General features: G+C 46.1%; 1 protein-coding gene across 1 annotated transcript in view; it reads left to right on the plus strand.

Annotated features, from left to right (window-relative positions):
• Window positions 1-25,461, plus strand: part of LOC122561568 (protein diaphanous homolog 1-like) — a 108,906-nt gene extending 83,445 nt beyond the window's left edge. Inside the window, exons 11-17 of the mRNA XM_043713365.1 lie at window positions 3,407-3,593; window positions 3,985-4,104; window positions 6,322-6,512; window positions 10,219-10,388; window positions 16,109-16,200; window positions 20,148-20,316; window positions 25,382-25,461. Of these exons, the coding sequence (XP_043569300.1) occupies window positions 3,407-3,593; window positions 3,985-4,104; window positions 6,322-6,512; window positions 10,219-10,388; window positions 16,109-16,200; window positions 20,148-20,297 (910 nt within the window). The 3' untranslated portion in view covers window positions 20,298-20,316; window positions 25,382-25,461. The remainder of the gene's footprint in view (window positions 1-3,406; window positions 3,594-3,984; window positions 4,105-6,321; window positions 6,513-10,218; window positions 10,389-16,108; window positions 16,201-20,147; window positions 20,317-25,381) is intronic.
• The last annotated feature ends 997 nt before the right edge of the window (window positions 25,462-26,458 follow it).

Here is a 26,458-nt window from a genome sequence, read left to right on the forward strand (position 1 = left end):
TTAGAGGCAGGGCTGTTTACCATGTAAGTATTTATTTTGGGAGTGTGGTCTTTGAGAACTTTTTTTTACTACAAGATATTTTTAAGGTGGGGCTAGAAAGATTTAAAAAAGACACGAGGGCAATTTTTTACACAGAGAGTGGTTGGTCCAGAGGAAGTGGCGGATGTGGATGTTATAATGTTTACAAGAAATTTGGATAGGTACACGAATAAAAAATGTTTTTGATGGATATGGGTCAAGTGCAGGCAGGTGGGACCAATCTAATTTGGGATTATGGTTGGCATGGACTGGTTGGACTGAAGTGTCTGTTTCCGTGCTGTATGGCTCCATAACTCTATAAGAGTCTCTTGAGAGGTGGTGTAGTTGAAATCATCTGGGTTATGTCAGAGGGTAGTTGAGAGACAATCATGTTGGTGTGGGGCTGTAATCACATGTAGGCCAGATGAAGTAATGCTGGCTGGTTTCTTCCCAAATGGATATCCCCAAATTCTTTACTCGTTACTAGTTGACTGGGAAGTGTTGAGAAGCTAGGATTGTCCTCCCAGTTGCGAGAAGGTTATGAGGAGATTTAATAAAGATGTTGAAAATGATGAATGGCTTGGATAGGCTAGCTATGGTGTTGGATTGTGGTGGACAAAGGTAAAAATCACACAACACCAGGTTATAGTCCAGGTAGCTACCTGACACAGGAGCAACGCTCCAAAAGCTTGCATTACCAAATAAACCTGTTGGATTATATCATGGTGTAGTGTGATTTTTACCATGGATAGGATAGACAGGGAGAAATAGGAGGGTTGAGTATGCAAGGACAGGGATCTATAATAACTTGTAATATACCCAGGGTGTGGAGTGTGGAAGGGGTGGGCTATATTGATGGCCTTGGTGAACTAAGGGGAATTTCTTTCAGAGTCGAGAGTGTGGTGCTGGAAAAGCACAGCAGGTCAGGTAGCATCCAGGGAACAAGAGAATCGACGTTTTGGGCATAAGCCCTTCATCAGGAATGGATGAAGGGCTTATCCCCGAAACATTGATTCTCCTGCTCCTTGGATGTTGCCTGACTTGCTGTGCTTTTCCAGCACCACACTCTCGACTCTGATCTCTCGCATCTGCAGTCCTCACTGTCTCCTAGTAATTTCTTTCAGACCACATTTGAATGTTGCAACTGCTTTGGGGGTGGTGGGGGGGTGGGGGGGGGGGGGTTGCTGGAAGAATTGAGAAATAAGGAATATTGGAAGGTTACAGGTGAAGTGGACTAGAGTGAGTTTGGATCAGCCTTTCAAAGAGCCAGAACAGGTGTGTTGGACCAAACAACCTCCTCCAGTGACATTAGAATTGTTGACTAATGTGGGAGAGTACAAAGGGATTCCACTATCAGAAGGGAACTGAAATCATTATAAAATATCAATGAACCTAAAATATTCTTGTAAAGAGTTAAATCAGTGAGAAGATACAGTATAAATTCATCACTGTGCATGTGATCGGTCTCTGGCAGTGCTGTATTTGACTTGTGTGTTGCTTGTGGAATGTGAATGTGTTTTCCAACATTTGAGTATATCCTCCCCTGCTGGTCACCATGGTGATTGGAGTCTGCTTTGTTACTGCAACCCCTCGTGAACAGGTTGCCAGCCCTGTGCAGGGCTTCCCCCTGGAGGCTTATGGGGTTACTGATTAATCTCATTACAGGTGAGTGACCTGAGGGAAAGACTATAGAGATATTAAAGTAATGGGGTGTGATTCTTGTATTTGTCTTTCTTTGTTTTATGTTGGGAAAGGATATATTGAAGTAGTTACAGGGTGGGGACGTTGGAGTAGGGTCATCTTGTGATGAAATGAGCCAGTTTCTCAGACCCGTGTGAGATTACTCCAATATTCACCAGTCTCAACAAGAGGGTGGGACCAGGGGCAGGGTGCATTCTTTTAATTCTTACCTTGCCATGGAGCAAAACCATTTGTTATCTGATTGCCTTTGAGAAAGTGGTGTAGAGTTACAATTCATCTGGTCTCTGGTAGCAGTTTGGTACAACCGAGTAGCTCACTCAACCGTTTCAGAGAGTGTTAAAGACTCAGCCATATTAGATGTAATCAGTCACCGCTCTCTCTCTCTGTTTCTCTCTAATGAGAAAGCAGTGTATGGCCCACTGGATTATGGAAACTTTACCTTTACTGTTAGAGTTGACATGACATCTTCTTAACACAGAGCATTTGTGATTAGAATTCAGAACATCTATCAAAATGCTTCCTTAGAACCGCAACAGGGATAGACAGGGTAGATGCAGGTAAAATGTTTCTCCTGGTCGGGGAGTCTGGAGTCAGAGGTCACAATTTAAAAATAAGCAGAGTGCCATTTGAGAATCAGGTGAGGAGGAATTAGTTTTACTCAGAGGGTGGTGATACTTTAGAATTTTCTACCTCGGAGGCCTGGGGAAAATTCAGTCTCTGAGTGTAATTACAGGTGAATCAAGGTTTGATTATCAATGATGTGAAGGGTTAAGGGAATATTGTGGTCAAAATGAAGTTTGATCACCCATGATTGAATTAAATGGCAGAGCAGACTCAATGGGCTGAATGGCCTGCTCTTATTCCTATGATCCTATAGCCACGTTGCTATGGATCTGGAGTCATGTGTAGGCCAGACTAGGTAAGAGTGGCAGATTTCCTTCCCAAAAGGCCATTAGTGAACCAGTTGCATTCCTACAACAATACTTTCATGGTCACCATCACTGAGATTAATTTCTAATCCCCTTGCTACTAGTTAATTCTACCGGCAGACATGGTGGGATTTGTCCCCATGGCAATAAAAGGCGTCATGGATTAATAGTCCAGTAGCAGTATTGCCATCAAGGCACTTGATATTGTGAGGTTAAAAGAAGTGAACCAGTTTTGAGGTTCTGTTTCCCACGTGCTGGCACCGCTTTCACAGAAGCAGACTTCGGGGAGAGGAGAGGATGTGGGGAGGGAGTGGGAGTGCTGGCTGATGAAGACTGTTATTGACCCAATGAGGCTAAATAAAGGAGGCCAGTGTGACTGCAGCTGGTTTTCCTTCCCAATGCCAGGATTGGTAGTGGTAGAGAGTTGGTGGGGGGACGGGGATTGGGTTGTCAGTGGCAGGGTTGTGGTGGTGGAAGGGGGAGTGGTCCAGCAGTTCCCATTAGGCCTGAATGTAGGCTTCTCTGAGTGTAGTGGCTGCCATGGGGCTGCCTTGTGAAGGGGGCTTCCCCTGCCCTGACACCCTCTGATTGGTCCTTTGGCTGTGAGAGTCATTGGACGGTGAGCCCAAGTTGTCTTCTCTGGAGGAGATCCCCATAGTTCCCCTCGCAGTGTGGGTTTCAGGGCCTCCTCCTGTTTCTGAGCACACCGTTTTCAAATTTCACAGGCAAAGTGAGCTCAAACCATTTCTTTCTTCCAGCACCATGGGCAACATGAAAATAATCGAAGTCGCTGCCAATGGCCACTTTGTGCGACTCTTAAATATCTCACTCAGCACGGAGGAAGACATTGGGAACTACATCTTGCAGCAGAACATTGATGGACACCCAGTGACAGTGTACCGCTTCCCACCCAGGACCCGGGTGAATGCAGGGTCCAGTATAACCGTAAGTACAGGATGCCCATTGGCTGAATGCAAACCCTGCTCATACAAATTCCTTGGAAGCTGACTTGGACAGATCCTCTGCTGTCACCATTTTCTGTCCGGATTCACCTTCCGTCCAGCTTGGTCCGAGTTACCTTGCCACCTTTACCTCGGCTTGCAGGTGGGCCACTACCATTTGGGACCCTATTATTCCTGCGCCAAGGTGTGGCACAAAATCTGGCTGAAAATGCTCCCCTTGGGTTCAATGAGATAGTGCCCAGCTCCACCTCATAGCAGCTAGAGATGAGTGAAGTGTGCCAGCCCTAGCTGACGATGCCCACAAACCGGGAATATTTAATTTGAAGTCTCTGCCTTTGAGCTATTAACACAGTTTCATTCACGGCTTTTTTTAGGTCTGGGCAGCTGAAGCAAAGGTCCCACACAGTCCTCCAAAAGACTTTTTGTTGAAGGAAAGTAATAAATTCGGAACTGGTCCAGAATGTACGACAATCTTGTGCAAGCCCAATGGGCAGGTAAGTAGCTCTTGATTATACCTTCAGTAATCCAGTGGTGTTACAGCAGTAGAGTCATACAGCACAGAAATAGACACTTCAACCCAACCTGACCATGCTGACCAGGTTCCCCAAACTAAACTAGACCCATTTGCCAGCATTTGGCCCATATCCCTCTAAACCTTTCCTATCCATGCATCTGTCTTTTAAATGTTGTAACTGTACTTAACGCTACCACGTCTTCTGGCAGCTCCTTCCATACATGCAACACCCTCTGCATGAAAACGTTGCCCCTCAGGTCAATTTTAAATATTTCCCCTCTCACTTTAAACCTTTGTCCTCTGGTTTTGAACGCCTCTACCCGAGTGAAAAGACCATTGGTATTCACCTGATCGGTGCCCCTAATGATTTTATAAACCTTTATAAGGTCACTCTTTAGTTTCCTACGCTCCAGGGAATAAAAGTCCTAGCTTATCCAGCCTCTCCTTAGAACGCAAACCGTCCAGTTCTCGTAACACCCTGGTAAAGCTTTTCTGGACCCTTTCCAATTTAAGAATATCCTTCCCATAGCAGGGTGAGCAGAATGCAGTATTCCAAAAATAGTCTCACCAATGTCCTGTAGAACATGACGTCCCAACTCCAATAAAAAGTGCCTTCTTCACACTCTCTGCCTTGACGCCACTTTCAGAGATCTATGTATCTGAAACACTAAGTCTCTCTGTTTGACAATACATCTTTCAGGGCCCTACCATTAATTGTGTAAGTCCTGCCCTGGTTTGTCTTACCAAAATGTAACATCTCTCATATATCCAAATTAAACACCATTCTCCCATCTCATTGGTCCCATTGCGAGGCCATTCAGTCCATCGTGGGCAGTATTTTACAGGGCATTGTATTTCCTGCCATCCTTGACTTGTTTGTTAGTTGTCAGCCCATGCACCATGCTGCCCCACAGTGGGGCTTTTACAGTGCAATCCACCTTGTCTGACGCAGAGTGAGAATCCCCTTCCCCACTTGGGCAGGGGTCACTTTGTTGAGAGAGCTGCATCAGATCCTAGGCTCATCCTGACAGTGTCAGGATCGAGCAGGACTGCACAGACAGGACTGCGGGCTGTCCCTGCGGATGAAGAATGGTTGCGCCTGGGCTTAAGTCTGAGATTTCAGACAGGCATGGGCTCGGCTTAGGTGCCAAGAGCATATTCAGTGGGAGGAGTGAGCTGGAGGGGGTTGGAGGGTGCAGGATGTTGACTCCGATGGGCACAGAGAACCACTCTGACCAAGGTACGCTTCCAATTCCAAACAATTGGTAGCCACCTCAGTGAAACCGTGCATTGTAATGGCAGAGCGAGAGTGGGGCTGATGCTTGTCATTAATGGGGGCAGGGAGCATGGGGGAAAGAGCTGTCCGACTCCTTTCCCTCCCAACATGAAATGGAAGAGCGATGGAGAGTGGGCAGGCCCATCCCATTTTGTTTTCCTCGACAAAAGTGGGGACTGCAGATGCTGGAAACCAGAGTCTAGATTAGAGTGTTGCTGGAAAAGCACAGCAGGTCAGGCAGCATCCGAGGAGTAGGAGCAAGACGTCGATTTTCCTGCTCCTCGGATGCTGCCTGACCTACCGTGCTTTTCCAGCACCACTCTAACCTCCATTTTGTTTTCCTGCCCCACCATCTCTGCTCCTCCCCCCACCCCCCTAACAACACTTCAAATATGCTGGTTGGAAAGGGTGTAATATCGTAAAAATTACACCCACATCTGTGTTGGCCAACACAGAGTTAACCAGTTTAATCCTGCTTCAGTGAGCTATGACCAACCTGACTGGCTGGCAGCTGTGTTGCCTCAGTAGTGCCAACCCAGAGCAGTGGCCACAGCTGGGACTGCATGCAGTTTCACCACTGTCAAGGAGCCCTTGGGGGAGTCAGGGAGTCTTAGCAAGGCCGAGCAACATAAAGGCTTGCTTGTGTGGGCTATGGAACTATACCCCCAGTGAGGGGAACAGGCTAAAGAGTTGCAAGAACTGTACATGCCATCCATACAATAATTAAGTGATGAGAATTGGCTTACTCTGGGCTGTTTTGCCAATCGTGAGTTCCATTAGTGCTTGATTGATACATTCTAGTGGAAAATATCACAGGGTCAAGGGTATGTCACCCACTGATATGGACTCTTGTCAGGATTTTGGATCAAGTATTGAATGCTTTCTCAGTCCCCTTTAACTGAACTGTGATCTTCCCCCTAGGCTGTAGCGTGGTTCACTCCTGGTCATGGAAAATCAAAGCTAAAGGACCCATGCAAAGATGGAGAACAGTTCACAGACTATGAACATGCACTCCCAAAACATAATGCTCAACATAATTTTCAATCAGACAAGGCAAAGGAAGAATCTTTTGCAAACGTGTGCCAATTCGTCCCAGAGACCTTACCAGTCAAGTAGGTACATGCGCAATTGAACATGTTGCCTTATTACCCTGGAGCACCACCAGTGCTGCTCTCTCAAAGAGGTGTCTGAGATTAAGGAGCTCAAATTCATGATACTTCAGTTTCTGCATGGTTACTCAGGCAAAACTCACAAAACTAATGGGCAAGGGCACATCACAATTAAAGTTGCAGATGGAATGAGAGCCTTTAATGCAAAGGAACTGTACAAAGGGGAGCTAGTCCTGCTCACAGGCATGGTTTCTGCTCCTGCCCTGGGTCCCACAGAGCCTCGGGAACTGGTCATCTGCCCCCTTTCCAGGGTTCAGAGCCTTGGGTCGACCACATCTGGGGATCTGTCTGTGGTTTTCGAGACGGCACCTTGCTGAGAGTGTTGCACCATGATATTATCAAGGCTTAAATCACCAGGACAGCTGGTCGAGCAGAAGCCAAGATCAACAACTTTTTATGATACACTAATACAAGATATTGCTATAAATGTAGATCATAAGTGCACCGGGCTGTGATCTAGTTACATTAGGACTAATGTACCAGACCGGTTGAAGAGTGGCAAATGTTATTCCCTTGTTCAAGAAAGGGAATAGGAATAACCCTTGGAATTACAGGCCAGTCAGTCTTGCATTGGTGGTGGGCAAATTATTGGAGAGGATTCTGAGTGACAGGATTTATGATTATTTGGAAAAGCATAGTTTGATTAGAGATAGTCAGCATGGCTTTGTGAGGGGCAGATCATGCCTCATAAACAAACCTTGTTGAATTATTTGAGAATGTGACAAAACTCACGGAAGGCAGAACAGTGGATGTGGTGTACATGGATTTTAGCAAGGTGTGGTAGGCTCATTCAGAAAGTACGGAGGCATGGATACAGGAAAATTTGGCTGTCTGGATACATAGAAGACAGAGGGTGGAAACTATTCAACCTGGAGCTCAGTGGCCAGTGGTGTTCCACAGTGATCTGTTCTGGGTCCTCTACTGTTTGTGATTTTTACAAATGACTTAGATGAGGAAGTGGAAGGATGGGTTAGTAAGTTTGCTGATGACAAGAAGTTTGGTGAAGTTGTGGATAGTGTGGAGGGCTGTTGTAGGTTGCAACGGGACATTGACAGGATGCAGAACTGGGCTGAGAAGTGGCAGATGGAGTTCAACCTAGAAAAGTGCGAAGTGGTTCATTTTGGAAGGTCAAATTTGAATGCAGATTACAGGGTTAAAGGGAAGATTCTTGGAAGTGTGGAGGAACAGGGGAATCTTGGGGTTGACGTCCATAGATCCCTCAATGTTGCCATCCAAGTTGATTAGGTTGTTAAGAAGGCGTATGGTGTGTTGGCTTTATTAGCAGGAGGATTGAGTTTAAGAGCCACAAGGTTATGCTGCAGTTCTATAATGCTCTGGTTAGACCATAATTGGAATATTGTGTTCAGTTCTGATCACCTTATTTTAGGAAAGATGTGGAAACTTTAGCGAGAGTGCAGAGGAGATTTACCAGGATGCTGCCTTGACTGGAGGGCATGTCTTATGAAGAAAGGTTGAGGGAGCTAGGGCTTTCCTCATTGGAGCGAAGAAGGATGAGTGATGACTTGATAGAGGTGTACAAGATGATGAGAGGCATTGGCCTGTGACCAGTGGAGTGCCACAAGGATCGGTGCTGGGTCCTCTACTTTTTGTCATTTACATAAATGATTTGGATGTGAGCATAAGAGGTATAGTTAGTAAGTTTGCAGATGACACCAAAATTGGAGGTGTAGTGGACAGCAAGGAAAGTTACCTCAGATTACAACAGGATCTTGACCAGATGGGAAAATGGGCTAAGAAGTGGCAGATGGAGTTTAATTCAGATAAATGTGAGGTGCTGCATTTTGGGAAAGCAAATCTTAGCAGGACTTATACACTTAATGGTAAGGTCCTCGGGAGTGTTGCTGAACAAAGAGACCTTGGAATGCAGGTTCATAGCTCCTTAAAAGTGGAGTCGCAGGTAGATAGGATAATGAAGGAGGCGTTTGGTATGCTTTCCTTTATTGGTCAGAGTATTGAGTACAGGAGTTGGGAGGTCATGTTGCGGCTGTACAGGACATTGGTTAGGCTGTTGTTGGAATATTGTGTGCAATTCTCGTCTCCTTCCTATCGGAAAGATGTTGTGAAACTTGAAAGGGTTCAGAAAAGATTTACAAGGATGTTGCCAGGGGTTGGAGGATTTGAGATATAGGGAGAGGCTGAACAGACTGGAGCTGTTTTCCCTGGAGCGTCGGAGGTTGAGGGGTGACCTCAATTTTACAAAATTATGAGGGGCATGGATAGGGTAAATAGGCAAAGTCTTTTCCCTGGGGTCGGGGAGTCCAGAACTAGAGGGCATAGGTTTATGATGAGAGGGGAAAGATATAAAAGAGACCTAAGGGGCAACTTTTTCACACAGAGGGTGGTGTGTGTATGGAATGAGCTGCCAAAGGAAGTGGTGGAGGCTGGTACAATTGCAACATTTAAGAGGCATTTGGATGGGTAATGAATAGGAAGGGTTTGGATGGATATGGGCCGGGTGCTGGCAGGTGGGACTAGATTGGGTTGGGATATCTGGTCGGCATGGACGGGTTGGACCGAAGGGTCTGTTTCCATGCTGTACATCTCTATGACTCTATGACTGAATAGAGTAGATAGCCAGACTCTTTCTCCCAGGGCAGAAATGGCTATCATAACGGGGCATAATTTTAAGGTGATTGGAGGAAGATTTAGGGGACACATCAGCGGAATGTTCTCTACACAGAGAGTGCTGGGTGTGGATTGCACTGCCAGCAATGGTAGTAGAATCAGAGACATTTGGGACATTTAAGCCTCTTGGATAGGCACATGGATGACAGTACAATGAAGGGTATGGAGGTTAGTTTGATCTTAGAGTAGGATAAAAGGCCAGCACAATATTGAGGGCTGAAGGATCTATACTGTGCTGTAACATTCTAACCTATATTCTTCATATATTTATGTCCCATGTGCTCACTGTGTTCCTTCCAGAATGTTCCTCTGAGTGTGTTCCAGCTCTGGCCTTGCTGTGCCATTCATACCCCAGTAAGGTGCAACCCCAGCACAAGGTTGCTCCAGGTCCCTCAGCTCTGACAGAACAAAGTGAGGGGTCTTCAAGTTTGAAAGCAACTCTGGATGCCCTTGTTCACGTAGAGAGTAGTGGAAATCTTAAACCTTCCCCTCCAAAGGAGCTGGATGCTGGGAAGTTGTATTTATACCCCCATTGATTGCAAGAGCATATCATGGATTTTACCAGAATTGGCCCACACTAAAGGCACATTACATCCACACTGCCACCATAGGAGAGGTAACAGTGTGATTCAGAGCTCACAACCCTACAGGGCTCAGCTTCTGGCACTAAAAAGAAGCCTCAGGAAAACAATCCCTGTGTGGTTGTTAGCTTGAGAAGTAACAGGACCTTCGAGGGACATTATTCAGGAGTCGACGGGGAGTTTGCATTCTGGTGTTGACATGTGACTCTGACTATCCCAAAATCATCACAGAGAAAGAACAGTTTCTTTTAAATGTTCAATTCTTACTTCTTTACAATCCAATCATTCAGCCAGCCGAATTTTGATAGCTCTATGACTCTTGCTAGTGACAAATGTCCATAAGAATGAGCTGTAAGTTAGAAAGTGTTTGGCCAGCTGTCTTGCCTTGCTTTGCAGTGTCTGAAACACTTTTGTTTTTGCAGTCAGAAACCGAGCTTCTACAACTTTCCAACCCGCTGCCCTTGGGGTCAGAGTCTGGCTTCTCCTACCCACCCGGATTTCACCTTACCAAGGATGGTGTCTGCTGGGAACGATGGAAGCAGTCAGTGCAGGGACTCCCGTTCACAGTATACTCGACCTGACCCTATCCCAGGTGAGGTAAAAATCGGGCTGATCTGCACAAGAGCCAACTTTCCTGAAGGAAAGCTGCCCAGTTGTGGAGAGGTACAGCACGGAAACAAACCCTTCGGTCCAACTTGTCCATGCCGACCAGATATCCTAACCTAATCTAGTTCCATTTGCTTGCACTTGGCCCGTTTCCCTCCAAACCCTTCCTATTCATATACCCATCCAGATGCCTTTTAAATGCTGTAATTGTACCAGCCTCCACCACTTCCTCTGGCAGCTCATTGGAGGGATAATGATAGCTGCTGGACAGTGGCACTGGCGAGAGTTGACACAGTGAACATTCTCATTCCTACACGTCCCTCGTGTCTGACGTATGTCTTCCCCCACAAAGCTTTTTGCCAAATGTGGGCAAACCTTATCAAGGCAAGTTGTAACACACTACCCTTTCAACACGGGTCATCCATATTTAAATACAGAGTGGGAAAATGTGGCGCTGGAAAAGCACAGCAGGTCAGGCAGCATCCGAGGAGCAGGAGAGTTCATGTTTCAGGAATAAGCCCTTCATCAGGAATGGGGAGGGGTTGGGGATAGAGGGACTAAGGTCCACCACCTGCATGATCACTGCCAGGACCACCGCCTCCACGATCGCCTCCGAAACCTCCACGAATGCTGTGCGCTATGTCACTTCCACCCCTGTGATTGCTGCTGCCGATGTCATTTCTGCCCCCACTGATGTCACTCGCCCAAACATCGCCGACGATCACGCCACACCCCCCCCCCCCGCTGCACATGCTGCCGACCAATGACCACATGACTGCCCCCCCTCCAGAGAGAGTCCCCGCCCCCACTCCCAATTCCAACTCTACACCAGGCTCCACTCCCCAGGCCCCAGGCCCCAGCCCACAGCCCTGTGGGTTTTTACGATCTCCCCAGACCTGCCCAAATCTGAGGATAAACGATCAGTCCTCAGTAAAGATCTCACCTTCATCTCACTACGTTGCCGGGTCAATGAATTCCAAACTGGTTGTGACATCGAACTTTGCCTCCATGCTTATTTGTTAAATCATGACTCCCACTCACCCTCCAAAGACCCCGTTGCTGCCTCAAACATACTCCATCCACCTGGACACCCCATCCTGTTCTCTTACCCGCCCTCGACCTCTTCATCTCCAACTGCCGCCATGACATTGACTGCCTCAACCAGTCCACCCCCTCACCAACTCCAACCTGTCAGCCTTGCAAAAGGGCAGCCCTCCACTCCTTCTGTTCCAACCCCCACATCACCATTAAACCAGCGGATGGGGGGGTAGGGTGCACACAGTGGTAGTTTGGTGCACCGACCTCTACATCCTTAAGCCAGGTGCAACTCAAAAACACCTCCACCTACCACCCCTTTGATCACGACCTCACCTCCCATCACCAAACCATCATGTCCCAGACCATCCACAACCTCATCACCTCAGGAGATTTCCCATCTTAAGCCTCCAATCTCATAGTCCGGGAATCCCGCACCGCCCGGTTCTACCTCCCACCCAAAATCCACAAACGTGACTGCCCTGGTCAATGCCTGCTCCTGCCCACCGAGCTTATTTTCTCATATCTCGACACCATCCTGACCCGTTGCTCAAGGAGCTCCCCACATACAGCGGGACACCACCCACACCCTCCACCTCCTCCATGACTTTCGTTTCCCTGGCCTCCAATGCCTCGCCTTCACCATGAGCATCCAGTCCCTGTACACGTTCATCTGCCATGGTGAAGGCCTCCAAGCCCTCTGTTTCTCTCTCCACCGCCGACCCAACCAGTACCCTTCCACCGACACACTCATTCGTTTGGCTGAACCGGTCCTCACCCATGACAAATTCTCCTTTGAATCCTCCCACTTCCTCCAGACCAAAGGGGTAGCCATGGGCACCTGCATAGGTCCCAGCTCTGCTGTCTCTTTGTCAGGTATGTGGAACAGTCCATCTTCTGCAGTTACACTGTCATCACCCCCAACCACTTCCTCCGCAACATCGAAGACTATATCAATGCCACCTCATGCTCCCTCGAGGAGGTAAAAAAGTTCATCAATTTCATTAACACCTTCCACCCTGACCTCAGGGTCACCTGGACCATCTTGAGCACCTATTTCCCCTTCCATCTCCATCTCCAGTGACTGACTCAACATGGACATCTATTTCAAACCCACCAACTCCCCCAGAAACCTGGACTACACCTCCTCCCACACCTCCCCCCTCACCCCTGTCCAAGGCTCCAAAGAGTCTTTTCACATCTGGCATATTTCTGCAAAGATTTTCCGGCACATTCACCGACCTTATCTATTGTATCTATTGCTCTTGATGTGGTCTCCTCTACGTCAGGGAGCCAGAACGCCATCTTGTAGAGCATTTCAGGGAACGTCTCTGGGACACATGCAACCACACACCCAACAACCAAGCAATCCCACCACCCTGGGCCAAACACTTCAACTTCACCTCTCACTCCCCCAAGGACATGCAAGTCCTGGGCCTCCTCCACCGCCAAATCCAAGCCACCTGACGACTGGAGGAGGAATGCCTCATCTTCCACCTTGGGACCCTTCAACCACACGGCATCAATGTCAACTTCACCAGTTTCAGAATCTCCCCTCCCCTCACCTCATCCCAGATCCAACTCTCCAACTCGGCACGGCCCTCTTGAACTGTCCTACCTGTCCATCTTCCTTCCCACCTATCTGCTCCACCCTCCCCACCAACCTATCACAATCATCCTCCCACCTTCATCCACCTATCACCTTCCCAGCTACCTGCCCCCCGAGCCCCATCCCCACCCTCCCATTTATCTCTCAGCCCCCTTCCCACCCTCCACATTCCTGATGAAGGGCTTATGCTTGATACGTCAACTCTCCTGCTGCTTGGATGCTGCCTGACTTGCTGCGCTTTCCAGTGCCACACGTTTCGACTCTGACTCTCTAGCATCTGCAGTCCTCTCTTTCTCTCAGTCACTGTATTTAAATGCAGCCCTGCTTATGGAATGAGTGTTTTCCTACCCAATCTGCTGGAGAGATACTGTTATAAGCGGGATTAGATCCTGGATTTTTCCACGAGACTTGGGGTTCTGAAGTAGTGACCAACCAGCAGTCACAATTGGTCACCTCCTCGTTTTCCCTCCAATTGGGTACCTTGGGTAGGCACTCAGTTATTTATTTAGTGAATACAAGCCTCTGAGGCCAAGTGATTACCAACTCACTGGTTGAGTTGAAGTGGTCATTCCCCCATTAGTCTGTGGAAGGGACACGTCTGAGAAATGTGCAGCATTACCTTTGTCTCTCTAGAAGTGCATTGAGGTTTGGTCTGTCCAAAACCTTTTAGTCTTCCAGTGTAAAGAGTTGCCCCCAACTGAGTGTTGCAAACTAGCACATGCCAAGGTGCAGGACCATTTGCTGAGGGACGCATAAAACTTGGGGCAACTGCCATCATGGAGCACTGTGGAAAGACCACCATCTAAGACTTGCTGCCCATGATATCCCTGTTAACTTATAGAACTACTCATTGCTTGTATTTGAATGTAAATAGTTTCTTGTCATATTTAATAAATATTCCATTTGAATGGAGGCACCTAATATCATCGAATCTCAACAGTGTGGAAACAGGCCATTTGGCCCATCGAGTCCACACTGACCCTCTGAAGAGCAGCCCAGCCAGGTCCTCCCCATCTCCTGTCATGGCCCATGGCCAGTCCACCTAGCCTGCTCATCTTTGGGCTATGCAGACATGGGGAGAATGTGCAAACTCCACGCCTCCAAGGGTGGAATTGAACCCAGGTCCCCTGATGGTGTGAGGCAGCAGTGCTGAGCACTGAGCCATCGTGCCATCCCAAACATTGCATAGTTCCAATGGGAAATATGATACTTATATTGTATTTTCTGTAATGTCTGACTTGAACTGTTTTATAATGTACTTGCAGATAATTTAAGAATAAATACATTTTTGCAAATGAAGAGTGAGGCCAGTGGCAATATGCCAGTGAGGTACAACATTTAACCTGACTTGAAAACAAAAAACGCTGGAGGTTACAGCTCTTGAAGAGCCATTTAGATTCAATTAATTTGCTTACTTGCTTTCCATGAATGCTGCCCGACCCGCTCTGATCTCCAACATGTTTTCCTTTCAGTACAGATTCCAGCATCTGCAGTAATTTACTTGCGGTCTAAATGATCTGAATTAGTTAAGCCCTGCTCTGGCATTGCCAGAAAATTCAGGTCCCGGCCTACGCCCTGGGAAACCTTCGGAGCTGCAGGATGTGGGGTGCCACCTTATTGTGCATCCACTCCCTGCCCCCCCCCCCTCCCCCACTTGGTTCTCCTTCTGCCTCCAAGACTGGGCTCTGGAAATGCAGCCCTGTGACAGACTGCACAGCATTACATTCATGTTAACCAACACTCATGGTCAGGTGTACACAGAGGAATGTAGAAAATGCTTCATTTAGGGGCAATTAGGGCTTTAGCGCAGGTAGAATTCAGGGTGATCTTTAGCCTTTGACTAGTTGTGGAGTACTTATGGAGGGACGCAGCATGTCTGAATTGGCAGTGTTTTAATCCCCTCGTGCTAACATCCTTCATTAAACAAGGAAGTTGTCAGATTTTGATAGACGATAGCTCAGTTGTACGGAGGACATTTTTTTGGCCATTCTCTCTTGCGAATTGCGTGGAAGTTGCATCTTAAAAGTCTCCTCCTGTGTCATCCCTGCGCTTGAAAATGAGTTTCACATGTAACATATGAGCTCAAATAGATTTTGCAATCTGAAAATCACCCCCTAGATAGCTTCAAAATTAACTTTGTGCTTTGTTACCAGGAATAGATTTCTTTCCTCCTATAAGCAACTATTTCCCACCTATATGCCCCCCCTATCCCTTGCCTGCCACCCATGCCCTTCTGTACACCAGTTAAAGGGAGAATAAAGAGTGCTTCTGTCTGTCCCTGAGATCAGGAGAGAGCCCTGGGTGATTGACATCTTTGCTAAGATCAGGAAGGTGGCATGTTCGGAACTGGCATTGATTTCTTGGCACAGCCTGTTGGAACCATAATGCCTAGGCCTGCGCACGATGCCATAGCCACCTTTGTTCTGTTCTGGACCCTACCCCTTCAGGAAGGCCTGGGCAAGATTCACCAGGAGTGAAAATGGTTCACTCATTATAACCAGGAACTTAGATATTCCCATGAGCATAGGGGATGCTCTGACTGAGATGATTGTAAAGGAGTTTGATAGAATCGGTTGAGAAGAAACCATTTCCTCTAGTTGGAGAAACACAGATACATAGAAAATAGAAGCAAGAATAAGCCATTCAGCCCTTTGAGCCAGCTCTGCCGTTCATTATGATCACGGCCAATCATTCAACTCAGTCCCCTGTTCCTGCTTTCACCCCATACCCTACAGACTATCTCGCTTGACTCAAAACATCTCGAGAAATGGAGTCCAGCACAAGGGGTAATACATTAACGTTCACGTCAGGCCATTTTGGGATGATACTTCATTGAAACTCTAATAATGAAAATCTGGAACTTTCTCTGTTGAAGGTGGAGATGAGTTTTCAATCTTTTTGAAACTGTGATAGACTTTTGTTAGGCAAAAGCATTATGATGTGGAACGAAGCCAGGAATTAGAATTAAGATAGAGGCTGTCTCTACATTTCACTCCTCCTTCAGACTGTTCCAGCAGTATCTCGTCCTAATCTTTCACAATTCTTCCCATTCATTCTTCCAGACCAGCCAAACTCCAGACTGAGAGCATCACAACAGTGCAGGAGAAGCTCTCTCAGCAAAAATGAGAAGAAATCATCAACGTGCTCTGCAGCAGTAAGCAAACTAGCAAATTACTAACTCGTGCCAACGACGGCGAAGGGTATTTTCATACGAAGTACCAAGACAGTTTAACATTAAACCATTTGACTACCACAATATCAAACGTTATATTCTTCCTTATCAATCGATGTCTCCATATCATCATAGAACTGCTCTCAATAACAGACACAATTGTTCAGGACTGTACTGTTTAAGAAATTTAACTCCTTGTTGCTGGGGTGACTTACTCTCACACCACAAGGGAAAGCAAAAAAACACAGAATCAAGTGAACCAAGCTTTTATCCGTCACTTCCTATTGGAAAACTAGTCAGTCTATTTCTTTAGATCAATGGACGTAGAGTACCATAGAATCCCTAGAATGAAGTTTAGGCCATTTGGCCCATCAAATCTACACCACCCTTACAACAAGCGCCCCACCTAGGCCTGCCACCCCCCCATTCCTGTAACCTAGCCTGCATGTCCCTGGACACCATGGGCGATTTAGCATGGCCAACCCACCTTACCTCCAAATCTTTGGACTATGAGAGGAAACCATAGCACCTGGCAGAAATGGGATTGAACTTGGGTCCCTGGTGCTGTGAGGTAGTATTGCTATCTACTGAGCCACCCAAATGTTTCTGTTCAGGGTTTTACCTGTGCCTCCAGTATGTATATTCCTGGTTCTCAGCAAATTCCACCATCTGCCATGGTAGGATTCAAACTCAGGTCTCCAGAACATTAGCTGAGTTTCTGGATTAATTCTGGAGTACCACTAGGCCATCATATCCCCTGGAATAAAGGATGCACTCGCTTTTAAGTTCATGTCAAGTTGGTATGTCACCGGCTTTCATTCATTTCAAGTTGACACTTGCTCCAGAGTGGGCCCGAGGGCTCAAAGCCACCAGTTTCTTTGTCAAATGCAGGTGTGATTGAAAGGATATTGGGTCTTTCCGACAAAGAGAAGGTTTCAGGTGCAGGAACCATCCTTTACTCCCAGGACAGAGGATTAAAAATCACCATCAGCACTCAAAATGCCAGTCTCTCAATGGTGGGCCAGTCATCACATTCATAGAACTAGTATAGAGTCTCAAAGTATTTTGTTTCCACCCCTCAACTTTATCACTTTAGGAAAACCTTTATGTTTAACCTCTTACCTAGTACTGGTTTCTGTCAATCCAGATTAAGAGACCAGAACGTTGGGAAGCAGGACTGACTTGTCTCATCCTCTGTCAATGATGAAACCAACAACCATTGTCACAGCCAGGTTGACTCTAACAACAAGTTGGCAAAAGTGGGTACGGCAGATGCTGGAGATTAGAGTCAAGATTAGAGCAGTGCTGGAAAAGCACAGCAGGTCAGGCAGCATCCGAGGAGCAGGAAAATCGACATTTCGGGCCAAGCCCTTCCTGCTCCTCGGATGCTGCCTGACCTGCTATGCTTTTCCAGCACCACTCCAATCTTGACTCTAATAACAAGTTGTTGACCCCAAGCTATTGTTTACATTCGCATTTTGATGCCAGACTGATGGGCCAGCTCTCCCTGCCTTCCGAACCTTGCAACGTAACATATGACAGAAGTGCCCAAAACATCGCAATTACCCACCTTCCTTTTCTGATGCACACTGTAACTCTTTCTGGTTACACTAGAATCCGAGTTGATTAACCCTCTCTATCCCAGGGATGATGAGTCAGACTGCAGTTCACAAATTCTCAGATTAAATCATTCAACAGAGACCTGAAGTTGCCAGGAACCTTTTGTTTTAAACTCAACAAGGCATTATCCGTCACTGAAAGGAACTACTGTTCTCGACTGTGTCAAAACATTACTCTTCACTTGTATGAGGCTCTGGATAGAAACATCTGGAGGAACTGCATTTAGATAGAAACATCAAGACATAGAACATAGAGCAGTACAGCACAGTACAGGTCCTTCCGACCTCAATGTAGTGCCGACCTTTTATCCTATTCTAAGATCAAACAAATCTACATACATTACATTTTACTATCATCCATGTGCCTATCCAAGAGTCGCTTAAATGTCCCTAATGTATCTGACTCTACTATCACCACTGGCAGTGCGTTCCACACACCCACCACACTCTGTGTAAAGAACCTACCTCTGACATCTCCCCGAAACCTTTCTCCAATCTCCTTAAAATTATGCCCCCTTGTGATAGCCATTTCTGCCCTGGGGAAAAGTCTCTGTCTATCCACTATATCTATGCCTCTCATCATCTTGTACACCTCTATCTAAGTCGCCTCTAACCCTTCTTCACTCCAATGAGAAAAGCCTTAGCTCCCTCAACCTTTCTTCAGATGGCTTGCCCTCCAGTCCAGGCAGCATCCTGATAAATCTCCTCTCTAGAGCCTCCACATACTTCCTATAATGAGACTAACTGCACTTAATTAGAGACTTCTGGACTGACTGCTTTTACCTATGGGCACTGCCCCTCCAGGAGGCCATATTAATTTTGGAGGTGGCTGAACGTGGGCCAACCAGCTTGACACAGGACTGCAAAGGTTGCATGAAGTCAGGGTAACACATTTGGAGGCAAGAGGTGAGGGGAGGGATCATCCAGTAAAATCTGGAGGTCTCCGGTGAACTCTGGTGGGAGTGGGGTGGCCATCCTTTCTCGACATCCCATGTGCCTTCTAGGGGCCCCCTGACAGGAAAGGCAGTGCCCCCTGCCCACCCATAGCCTGCCCTGTGTGGTCCTCACATCTCCATGTACCCATCTCTGAGGAGGTAAACCATCAACAGACCTGCTCCCTCTCAGTGTAGTGCCCAGTAGGGTCACCTCTGGTGGTTGAGGGGGGTCCAAGTACACAACCTTAAAATTACAGCCAGGCCATTAAGCCATGATGTCAAGCAGTACTTCCTCACAGAGAGGGTAATGGAAATCTGGGACTCTCGCCAAAAGAAAACAGTGGATTGGAATTTGATAAGCAATTAAAAACTGAGCCTTGAAGATTTTTGTTGAGTTAAGGTATTAAGGGTTCTGAAACCAGGGCAGGCACATGATGCTAAGATGTAGATTGGCCAAGTTCTAGAATGGTGGAATTGATCCAAAAACCTGAATGGCTTCCTCCTCCCGTTCCTTTTTGTTCTGTGTGCTGGTTTCATTAGCAAATGCTCCTGAGGAGGAATATATGTAACTTCTTTCTTACCTACAACCCACCATCAAGGCAGGGATCCCAAACCCAGGAGAACAACACATTTCGGTTCGAATCATAGAACCCCTACAGTGTGAAAGCAGACCATTCAGCCCATTGAGTCCACACCAACACTCTGAACAGCATCCCACCCAGAGCCAACCCCCCCCCATTCTAATCCTTTAACCCTGCATTTCCCATGGCTAACCCACCTAGCCTGTAAATCCCTGGACGCTATGGGCAATTTAGCATGGCTAATCCATCTAACCTGCACATCTTTGTGACCGTGGGAGGAAATTGGAGCATCCCGGCAACTCGACACAGTCACCCAAGGGTGGGATTGAATCTGGGTCCCTAGCAGTGTGAGTCAAAGTGCCAACCACTGAGCCACCATGCTGCCCACTCCTAATATTGAAGGTGAGGAGTATGGGAGAAAGTCTGGGTAATTGAAATGTGTTGCAAGATTTTGTTAATTCTTTGAGATAGAAAGACAAGATCGACCAAAATCTCCAAAATGGGATCTCTATAAACCTATGAGACACAATTACTTTCTAAAAATCTGGTGGTAAAAATGGTGTTGAGTGAAAACAGATGATTAACTATTCTTCCCTGCTCTTCACTCCAGTATTTCCACGACCAATTTTCTTTAACCAAACCCATGCATTCTGTCCTTGTTTACACAAGATGGACTGAATGGCCTCCTGCTGAGCTCTATGGCCAAGGCTGTGTGAGAAATTCTCAGTCATTTTGAAATGCGCAGTTCAGTTTACGTCAGACAGTTTTTACAAGTGTTTTCTTGTTATTTACAGAATAGCTCAGGGCAACAGAAAAACTTTCTCCCGGGGACCTTGCCGTCCCGAGTTCATCAAAAGTCCTCAGCTCTGCAGCTTTTACAGTCCATGCAGAACCTGGCATTCCAGCCCCCGATGCCTCGTCCTCCCCCCGTTGCATCCTGGTGAACCATGATCATTAATCCAGGTCAGGCTTTAAAATATTTAAGATTTCTGTACCAATATTTGGGAGAGACAGAGAGAGAGAGACAGACAGACAGAGAGAGAGAGAGAGAGAACTATTTTTGCACATTCTTACACAATATTTTTTCTATTCAGTCACTACTTAATCTGTGCAATAGCTTACAACTGAACTTCGCTTTTGGATTTCATTCTAAAGCAAAATTGTCTGGGAAACTTCCCTGTCTTTAACTTAGATGGTTGAACATAGAACATACGAACAGTCCAACACAGTAGTGGCCCCTTGGCCCACAATGTTGTGCCAAACATGATGCCAAATGAAACTAATCCCTTCTGCCTGCCCTTGGTGTATATCTCTCCAGTTCCTTGCATATTTATATGCTTATCTAAAAGCTCCTTAAACACCCCTATCGTATCTGCTTCCTGGTAGCTTGTTCCAGACTCTTCCCACATTCTGTGTAAAAAAACTTGCCCCTCACATCTCCTGTGAACTTTCCCCTCTCACCTTAAATGCATGCCCGCTAAGATTCTGACTGTCAACCCTATCTGTGCACCTCATAATTTTTGAACTTCTATCAAGTCTCCCCTCAGCCTGCACCACTCCAGAGAAAACAATCCAGGTTTTTCCAGTTTCTCCTTATAGCTCATACCCTCTAATCCAGGCGGCATCCTAGTAAACCCCTGCTACATCCTCGCCAAAGCCTCCACATCCTTCCTGTAATGTGGCGACCACAATTGAACGCAATACTCCAAGGGCAGCCTAACCAAAGTTTTATAAACCTGCAACATGACATCCTGACTCATGTACACAATTCCCTGACCAATAAAGGTAAGCATGCCTTTGCCTTCTTTACCACCTCAGCCTTGTGCATGGCCACTTTCAGTGGGCTATGGATTTGAACCCTAAGATCCCTCTGTACATCAATGCTGTTCAGGATCCTGCCATTGACTCTATAGTTTTCCTTAATATTTGATGTCCCAAAGTGCAGCACCTTGCCCAGATTAAACACCATCTCCCATCTCTCCGCCCATATCTACACCTGAGCTATATCCTGCTGCATCCTTTGATAACCTTTTACACTATCCACAACTCCACTGATCTTTGTAACGTATGCAAACTTACTAATCCACCCATCTACGTTTTCATCCAAGTCATTTATATAAATTACAAACAGTAGAGGTTCCAGTACAGATCCCTGTGGAACATCACTAGTCACGGACCTCCAGCCTGAAAAAACAATCTTCCACCACTACCCTATGCCTTCTATGGGGAAGCCAATTCTGAATCCACAGGGCCACCATGTATCCCATGCATCTTGATGTTCTGGATGAGCCTAACATGAGGGACCTTACTAAAATCCACGTAGACAACATCCACTGCTCTACCTTTTTTGGTCACCTTTGTCAACTCCTTGAAAATGTCAGAGCTGAAAATGTGTTGCTGGAAAAGCGCAGCAGGTCAGGCAGCATCCAGGGAACAGGAGAATCGACGTTTCGGGCATAAGCCCTGACCTGCTGCGCTTTTCCAGCAACACATTTTCAGCTCTGATCTCCAGCATCTGCAGTCCTCACTTTCTCCTTGAAAATGTCAACCAGTAAGACATGATCTGCCCTGCACAAAGCTATGCTGACCACGCCTAAGTAGGCCATGCTTTTCCAAATGCACAGAAGTCCTATCTCTAAGAATTCTCACCAATAGATTCCCAACCACCAATGTGAGACTCACCAGTCTATAGTTTCCTGGATTATCCTATTTCCCATCTTGAACAGAGGAACAATATTAGCTATTCCCCAGTCCTCCGGAACCTTTCCTGTATCTAAGGAGGATACAAAGATCTTGGTCAAAGCCCCAGCAATCTCCTCACTTGCCTCTCTAAATAACATTGGGTAGATACCATCATGCCCTGGGATACCATCATCCTCCTGACTGCTCTTCAAGCTGAAACCAGCACTAGTAGATTAGGCTCATCAATATTTTGCAGTGGTCTCAAAGAACGAGCCACGTCTTGCTGTAAGGTGGCACTACGCAATCCATGCCAGTTATCATAGAATCCCAACAGTGTGGAAGCAGGCTATTCAGCCCATCACGTTCACACTGACCCTCCAAAGAGCAATCCATCCAGACTCAATCCTCCTACACTATCCCTGTGACCACACATTTCCCAAATAGTTGAATTTTATTCTACTTGTACAGAAATGGCTATGATCAAGGAAAGCTGTCTGGTGTCACAGTCCACCCAACTTTCAGATTGCTTCACATTGTTCTCTGAGGTTGAAGGTGCAGACATAGCAACCTAACTAATCTGTAAGTGTGAAGCTCTTTGTAAATCCTGAAACGCAGTTACAAAATAAATTACAATCTTTTCTATTGGGCTTGCCAACTTGATATATTTGCTGGTGCTTCAGACCGCAATAAACAAACAGGACACTACAGTCACAGCAACTCCTCTGCATGTACTACCACCCTCTTGCAATTTAAACTCGTCCAGGATTCTTTTATTCAAGAACATTTATGTTTGATAATAGTTCAGCTTCTGGTCGATGGTAACTCCAGGATGGTCAGGGGGCTGGGCAGGTGGGAGGAGTCCAGTGATGACAATACCTTTGAAATGTCTTCGCTTTCACAAAAGCTGACAAACACAGAAATCGACCAATAAGCTGCGACTAGCTGACCTGTTGCAGAAATAGATCCCATTATTAGCAACTGGATATATGGCTGGCAGATGATCTCTGCCCTTTGTAGAATCTGTCCCAACCTTTGTTTTTATCTTGATCGGCGATCCTGCAGAGCGGGCAGTCTCTGCAGAGGGGGGGGGGGGGTTGATCTTTTATCAGTTTGATATCCAGGTAATGAATTGAAAACCAATAGGCAGATTTTAACCCGAGTTTTCTGTAAGAAAGTGCCATCATGAAGCCCATGATCAGGTGGAAGCAAGCAGCTCCACTTACCCTAAGAGGTGATTTATTTCATGTAACACTGGAAGATCCAACATTCATTTTAATATCCACTGGGCAATATTCAGTACATGTTATTATATTTTCCTGTGTGAATTTCTGAGAGTCTGGGATCTTTCAAGGGCAAGAAAGTATCTAAATACGTATTAAATATGTTCGTCAATCAACAGTAATTCTCAAAATTTAGAAAGAAAAAGCGTTTGCATTTCCACACACCTTTCATGACATCAAAGCACATTAATTAGTTCATAGCATGTGTCTCTCACTATCTGAGCGAGCCCTTACAGCCCACTATAATTGCCCTGGAGAGGGTGATGGTGAGCTGCCTTCAGAATTGCAGCAGTTCATGGAGTGGAGATTCACCACTGTGCTGTTAGGTAGGGAGCTTGCAAGATTTGGTCCCTGGGGATATATTTTTGGGTTGGGTTGAGTGTGACTTACATGGAAACTTGTAGGTGTCCCCATGTATCTGCTGCTCTTGTCCTTCTAAATGGCAGAATTTGGAAAATGCTGTTGCAGGATCATTGGTGAATTGCTGGAGTGTAGCTTGTAGAAAGTATACTCTGCTACTCCTGGGTGTCAATGATGGAGGGAGTCAATGTCTTGAGGGAGTCTTGATGGAGTGCTGATCAGTCTTTGTCCTGGATGGTTTTGTTGGAGATGCACCCTTTTAGGCAAATGGAAAGGATTCTACCACATTTCTCCTTGTAGATGGTGGATAGGCTTTGGGAAGTCAGGTCAGTTGCTCACCACAGAATTCTTAGCTCTGACCTGCTCTTGTAGCTACCGTATTTAGCCTCAACATTTTACAATTTACTACAGAATTGGATGAACGAGCTAAGTGTAATGTACTCAAATTTGTTTGTGATACAAAAAGTGATGGGAAAGCAAATTTTAAGAAGAGTGCAAGAATAGAAGTGCGGGCTAGTATTTAAACAGAGCAATACTTCAGAATGCTGCAACACAGAGGAATCTGGGTAATCCCTGACACGAATCTGAAGAAATTAGCATTCAGGCACAATAAGTAATTAGGAAGGGAAATGTAATATTGGATTTATTACTGGGAGTTTGGACTATAAAAGTAACAACTATCCAGGGCATTGGTAGGACAGTACGTGGAGTATAGAGTACAGTTTCAGTTTCCTTATTTAAGGATGGACATGTTTACATCACAGTTCGGAGAAGGTTCCTGGTGTCGATTGCTGGAACAAAGAGGTTATCTTATCAGGAACATGAAGCAGGTTGTGCTTAGTCTCTATAATACACCTTGGAAAAATGAGAGGTACATAAAAGGCTCTGATGAGACTTAACAGTGAGAGGAGGTTTCCTCTGGTGGAAGAATGTACAACAAAGCCCACAGTTTCAAAACAAGGGGTCATCAAGTTAATGTTTCGGGCATGAGCCCTTCTTCAGGAAACGTCAATTCTCCTGCTCCATGGATACTGCCTAACCTGCTGTGCTTTTCCAGCAACACATTTTCAGCTCTGATCTGCAGTCCTCACTTTCTCCTAGTCATCAATTTAATACAGAGATAGGGAGAAATACCTTCTCAGAGGGTCATTCATTTTTGGAATTGTGTGTACCCAGGGAGCTGTGGGTGTTGGGTCATTGAAGACATTGAAGGCTCAGTTAGATTTAATCTGCAAGGGAGTCAAGGGTTATGGGGAATGGGGAAGAAAGTGGGGCTAAGGCCACAAACAGATAAGCACAATCTCCTTGAATGGTTTAGCAAGCTGAAGGGGCTGAATGGAGACTGTGGTGCTATAAAAACACAAGGTAAAGCCCTTCATCAGCAATCTGCAACAGATGAAGGGCTTATGCCCGAAACGTTGATTCTCCTGCTCCTCAGATGCTGCCTGACCTGCTGTACTTTTCCTGCACCACAGTCTTGACTCTGATCTCCAGCATCTGCAGACCTCACTTTCTCCTCCCTGAAGGGGCTGAATGGCCTACTTATAATTAAATGGTAGCTAGACAAATTTGTGAAAGGGGAAGGGATCGAACAATATACAGTGTGATAAAGTAAGGTTGGAATAGGTTTGTGTACGGCATTAAACAGCAGCAGGGGGCATTTGGGCTGGCGATTCTATGTAATGGTGTCTGTTGTTGTTTTTTAGCCTTATCACCGAGGTGTGCTGTGCATGAATCCATCTCCATCTGCCTCACCTTTGCAACAGTTTTATGCCAAGGCTTCTAGCAATATCATCGCCCCCAGACAGTGCCCACCGTGTCCCACAGCCCCCTCTAACCTTTAAAATGAATTTCAGCAACATTGCTTTCTTGAAATTAACACCCTCTGTCAGTCTGTGCAATTGAAGAATAGCTTGAAACCGAACAAGAAGTGTGAAATGTAATTTTTTTAATGTGACAAATTGATGTTTGACATGTGAGTGCAGAGGATCTGCAGAGGTCCTCCTGTAATACTGGAGTGTGTACTGCTTAAATGATAATGACAGGGACTGAACAGGAAACACCCCTCAGTAATTATCCGATTAGGAATTGGAATGACGTGCCTGAGTCTGTGGCTGGTTTACCAGTGAATGAGGTACCCAAAAACAGCACAGTTCAGAGCCTAGACATTCAGGAGCTCCTGTTGCTGGATTGGAATTGTGGGCTACCTTTGATCATGGGCACTGGTGAGGTTGCCACTGAACCAGCACCCACAATACATTTCACTTCATTTCCACTGCTTTTACATTATAGCCTCAGGAACAGATGGAGGGAAATTGATAATGAGAGTTTGTAGCCTAGGTATGGGGAATTGACAGCTGTGATTCAGAATCAGTAACTCAGATGAAATTGTAGTTAATGGGTTTTGACTTGTGCGGGTGGCGGGAACAGGGTGTGTAATGGAGGCTTGGCACTTTGGCTTGGGGACGAGGAGATGTGCAACCATTGGCCAACATGAATGGATGGTAAATTGATAGCCTGTGGGAGCATGGAAGGAGGCAGAACAAGAGGTTTTGTTTTTAAATGTCACGGTAAAGAGGAGCTTGCTACTCGTAGTTTGATGTTTGTCTATGTATGGGTGGAGTCTTATCCTTCCTGTAGGTGCACACTACATTGTGCAGGGTTAGTTCAGCATCTCAGAAAATGGCTCCTAAGTAAATCACAGAAGTCTCATTCCTATAAATAATTCCAGCCTTTAAACATTCCCAATATGCATTTCTTTGTCAGTGCATCTACCTCATTTA

Source organism: Chiloscyllium plagiosum, chromosome 23 (assembly GCF_004010195.1).
Source record: "Chiloscyllium plagiosum isolate BGI_BamShark_2017 chromosome 23, ASM401019v2, whole genome shotgun sequence".
NCBI classification, from domain to species: domain Eukaryota; kingdom Metazoa; phylum Chordata; class Chondrichthyes; order Orectolobiformes; family Hemiscylliidae; genus Chiloscyllium; species Chiloscyllium plagiosum.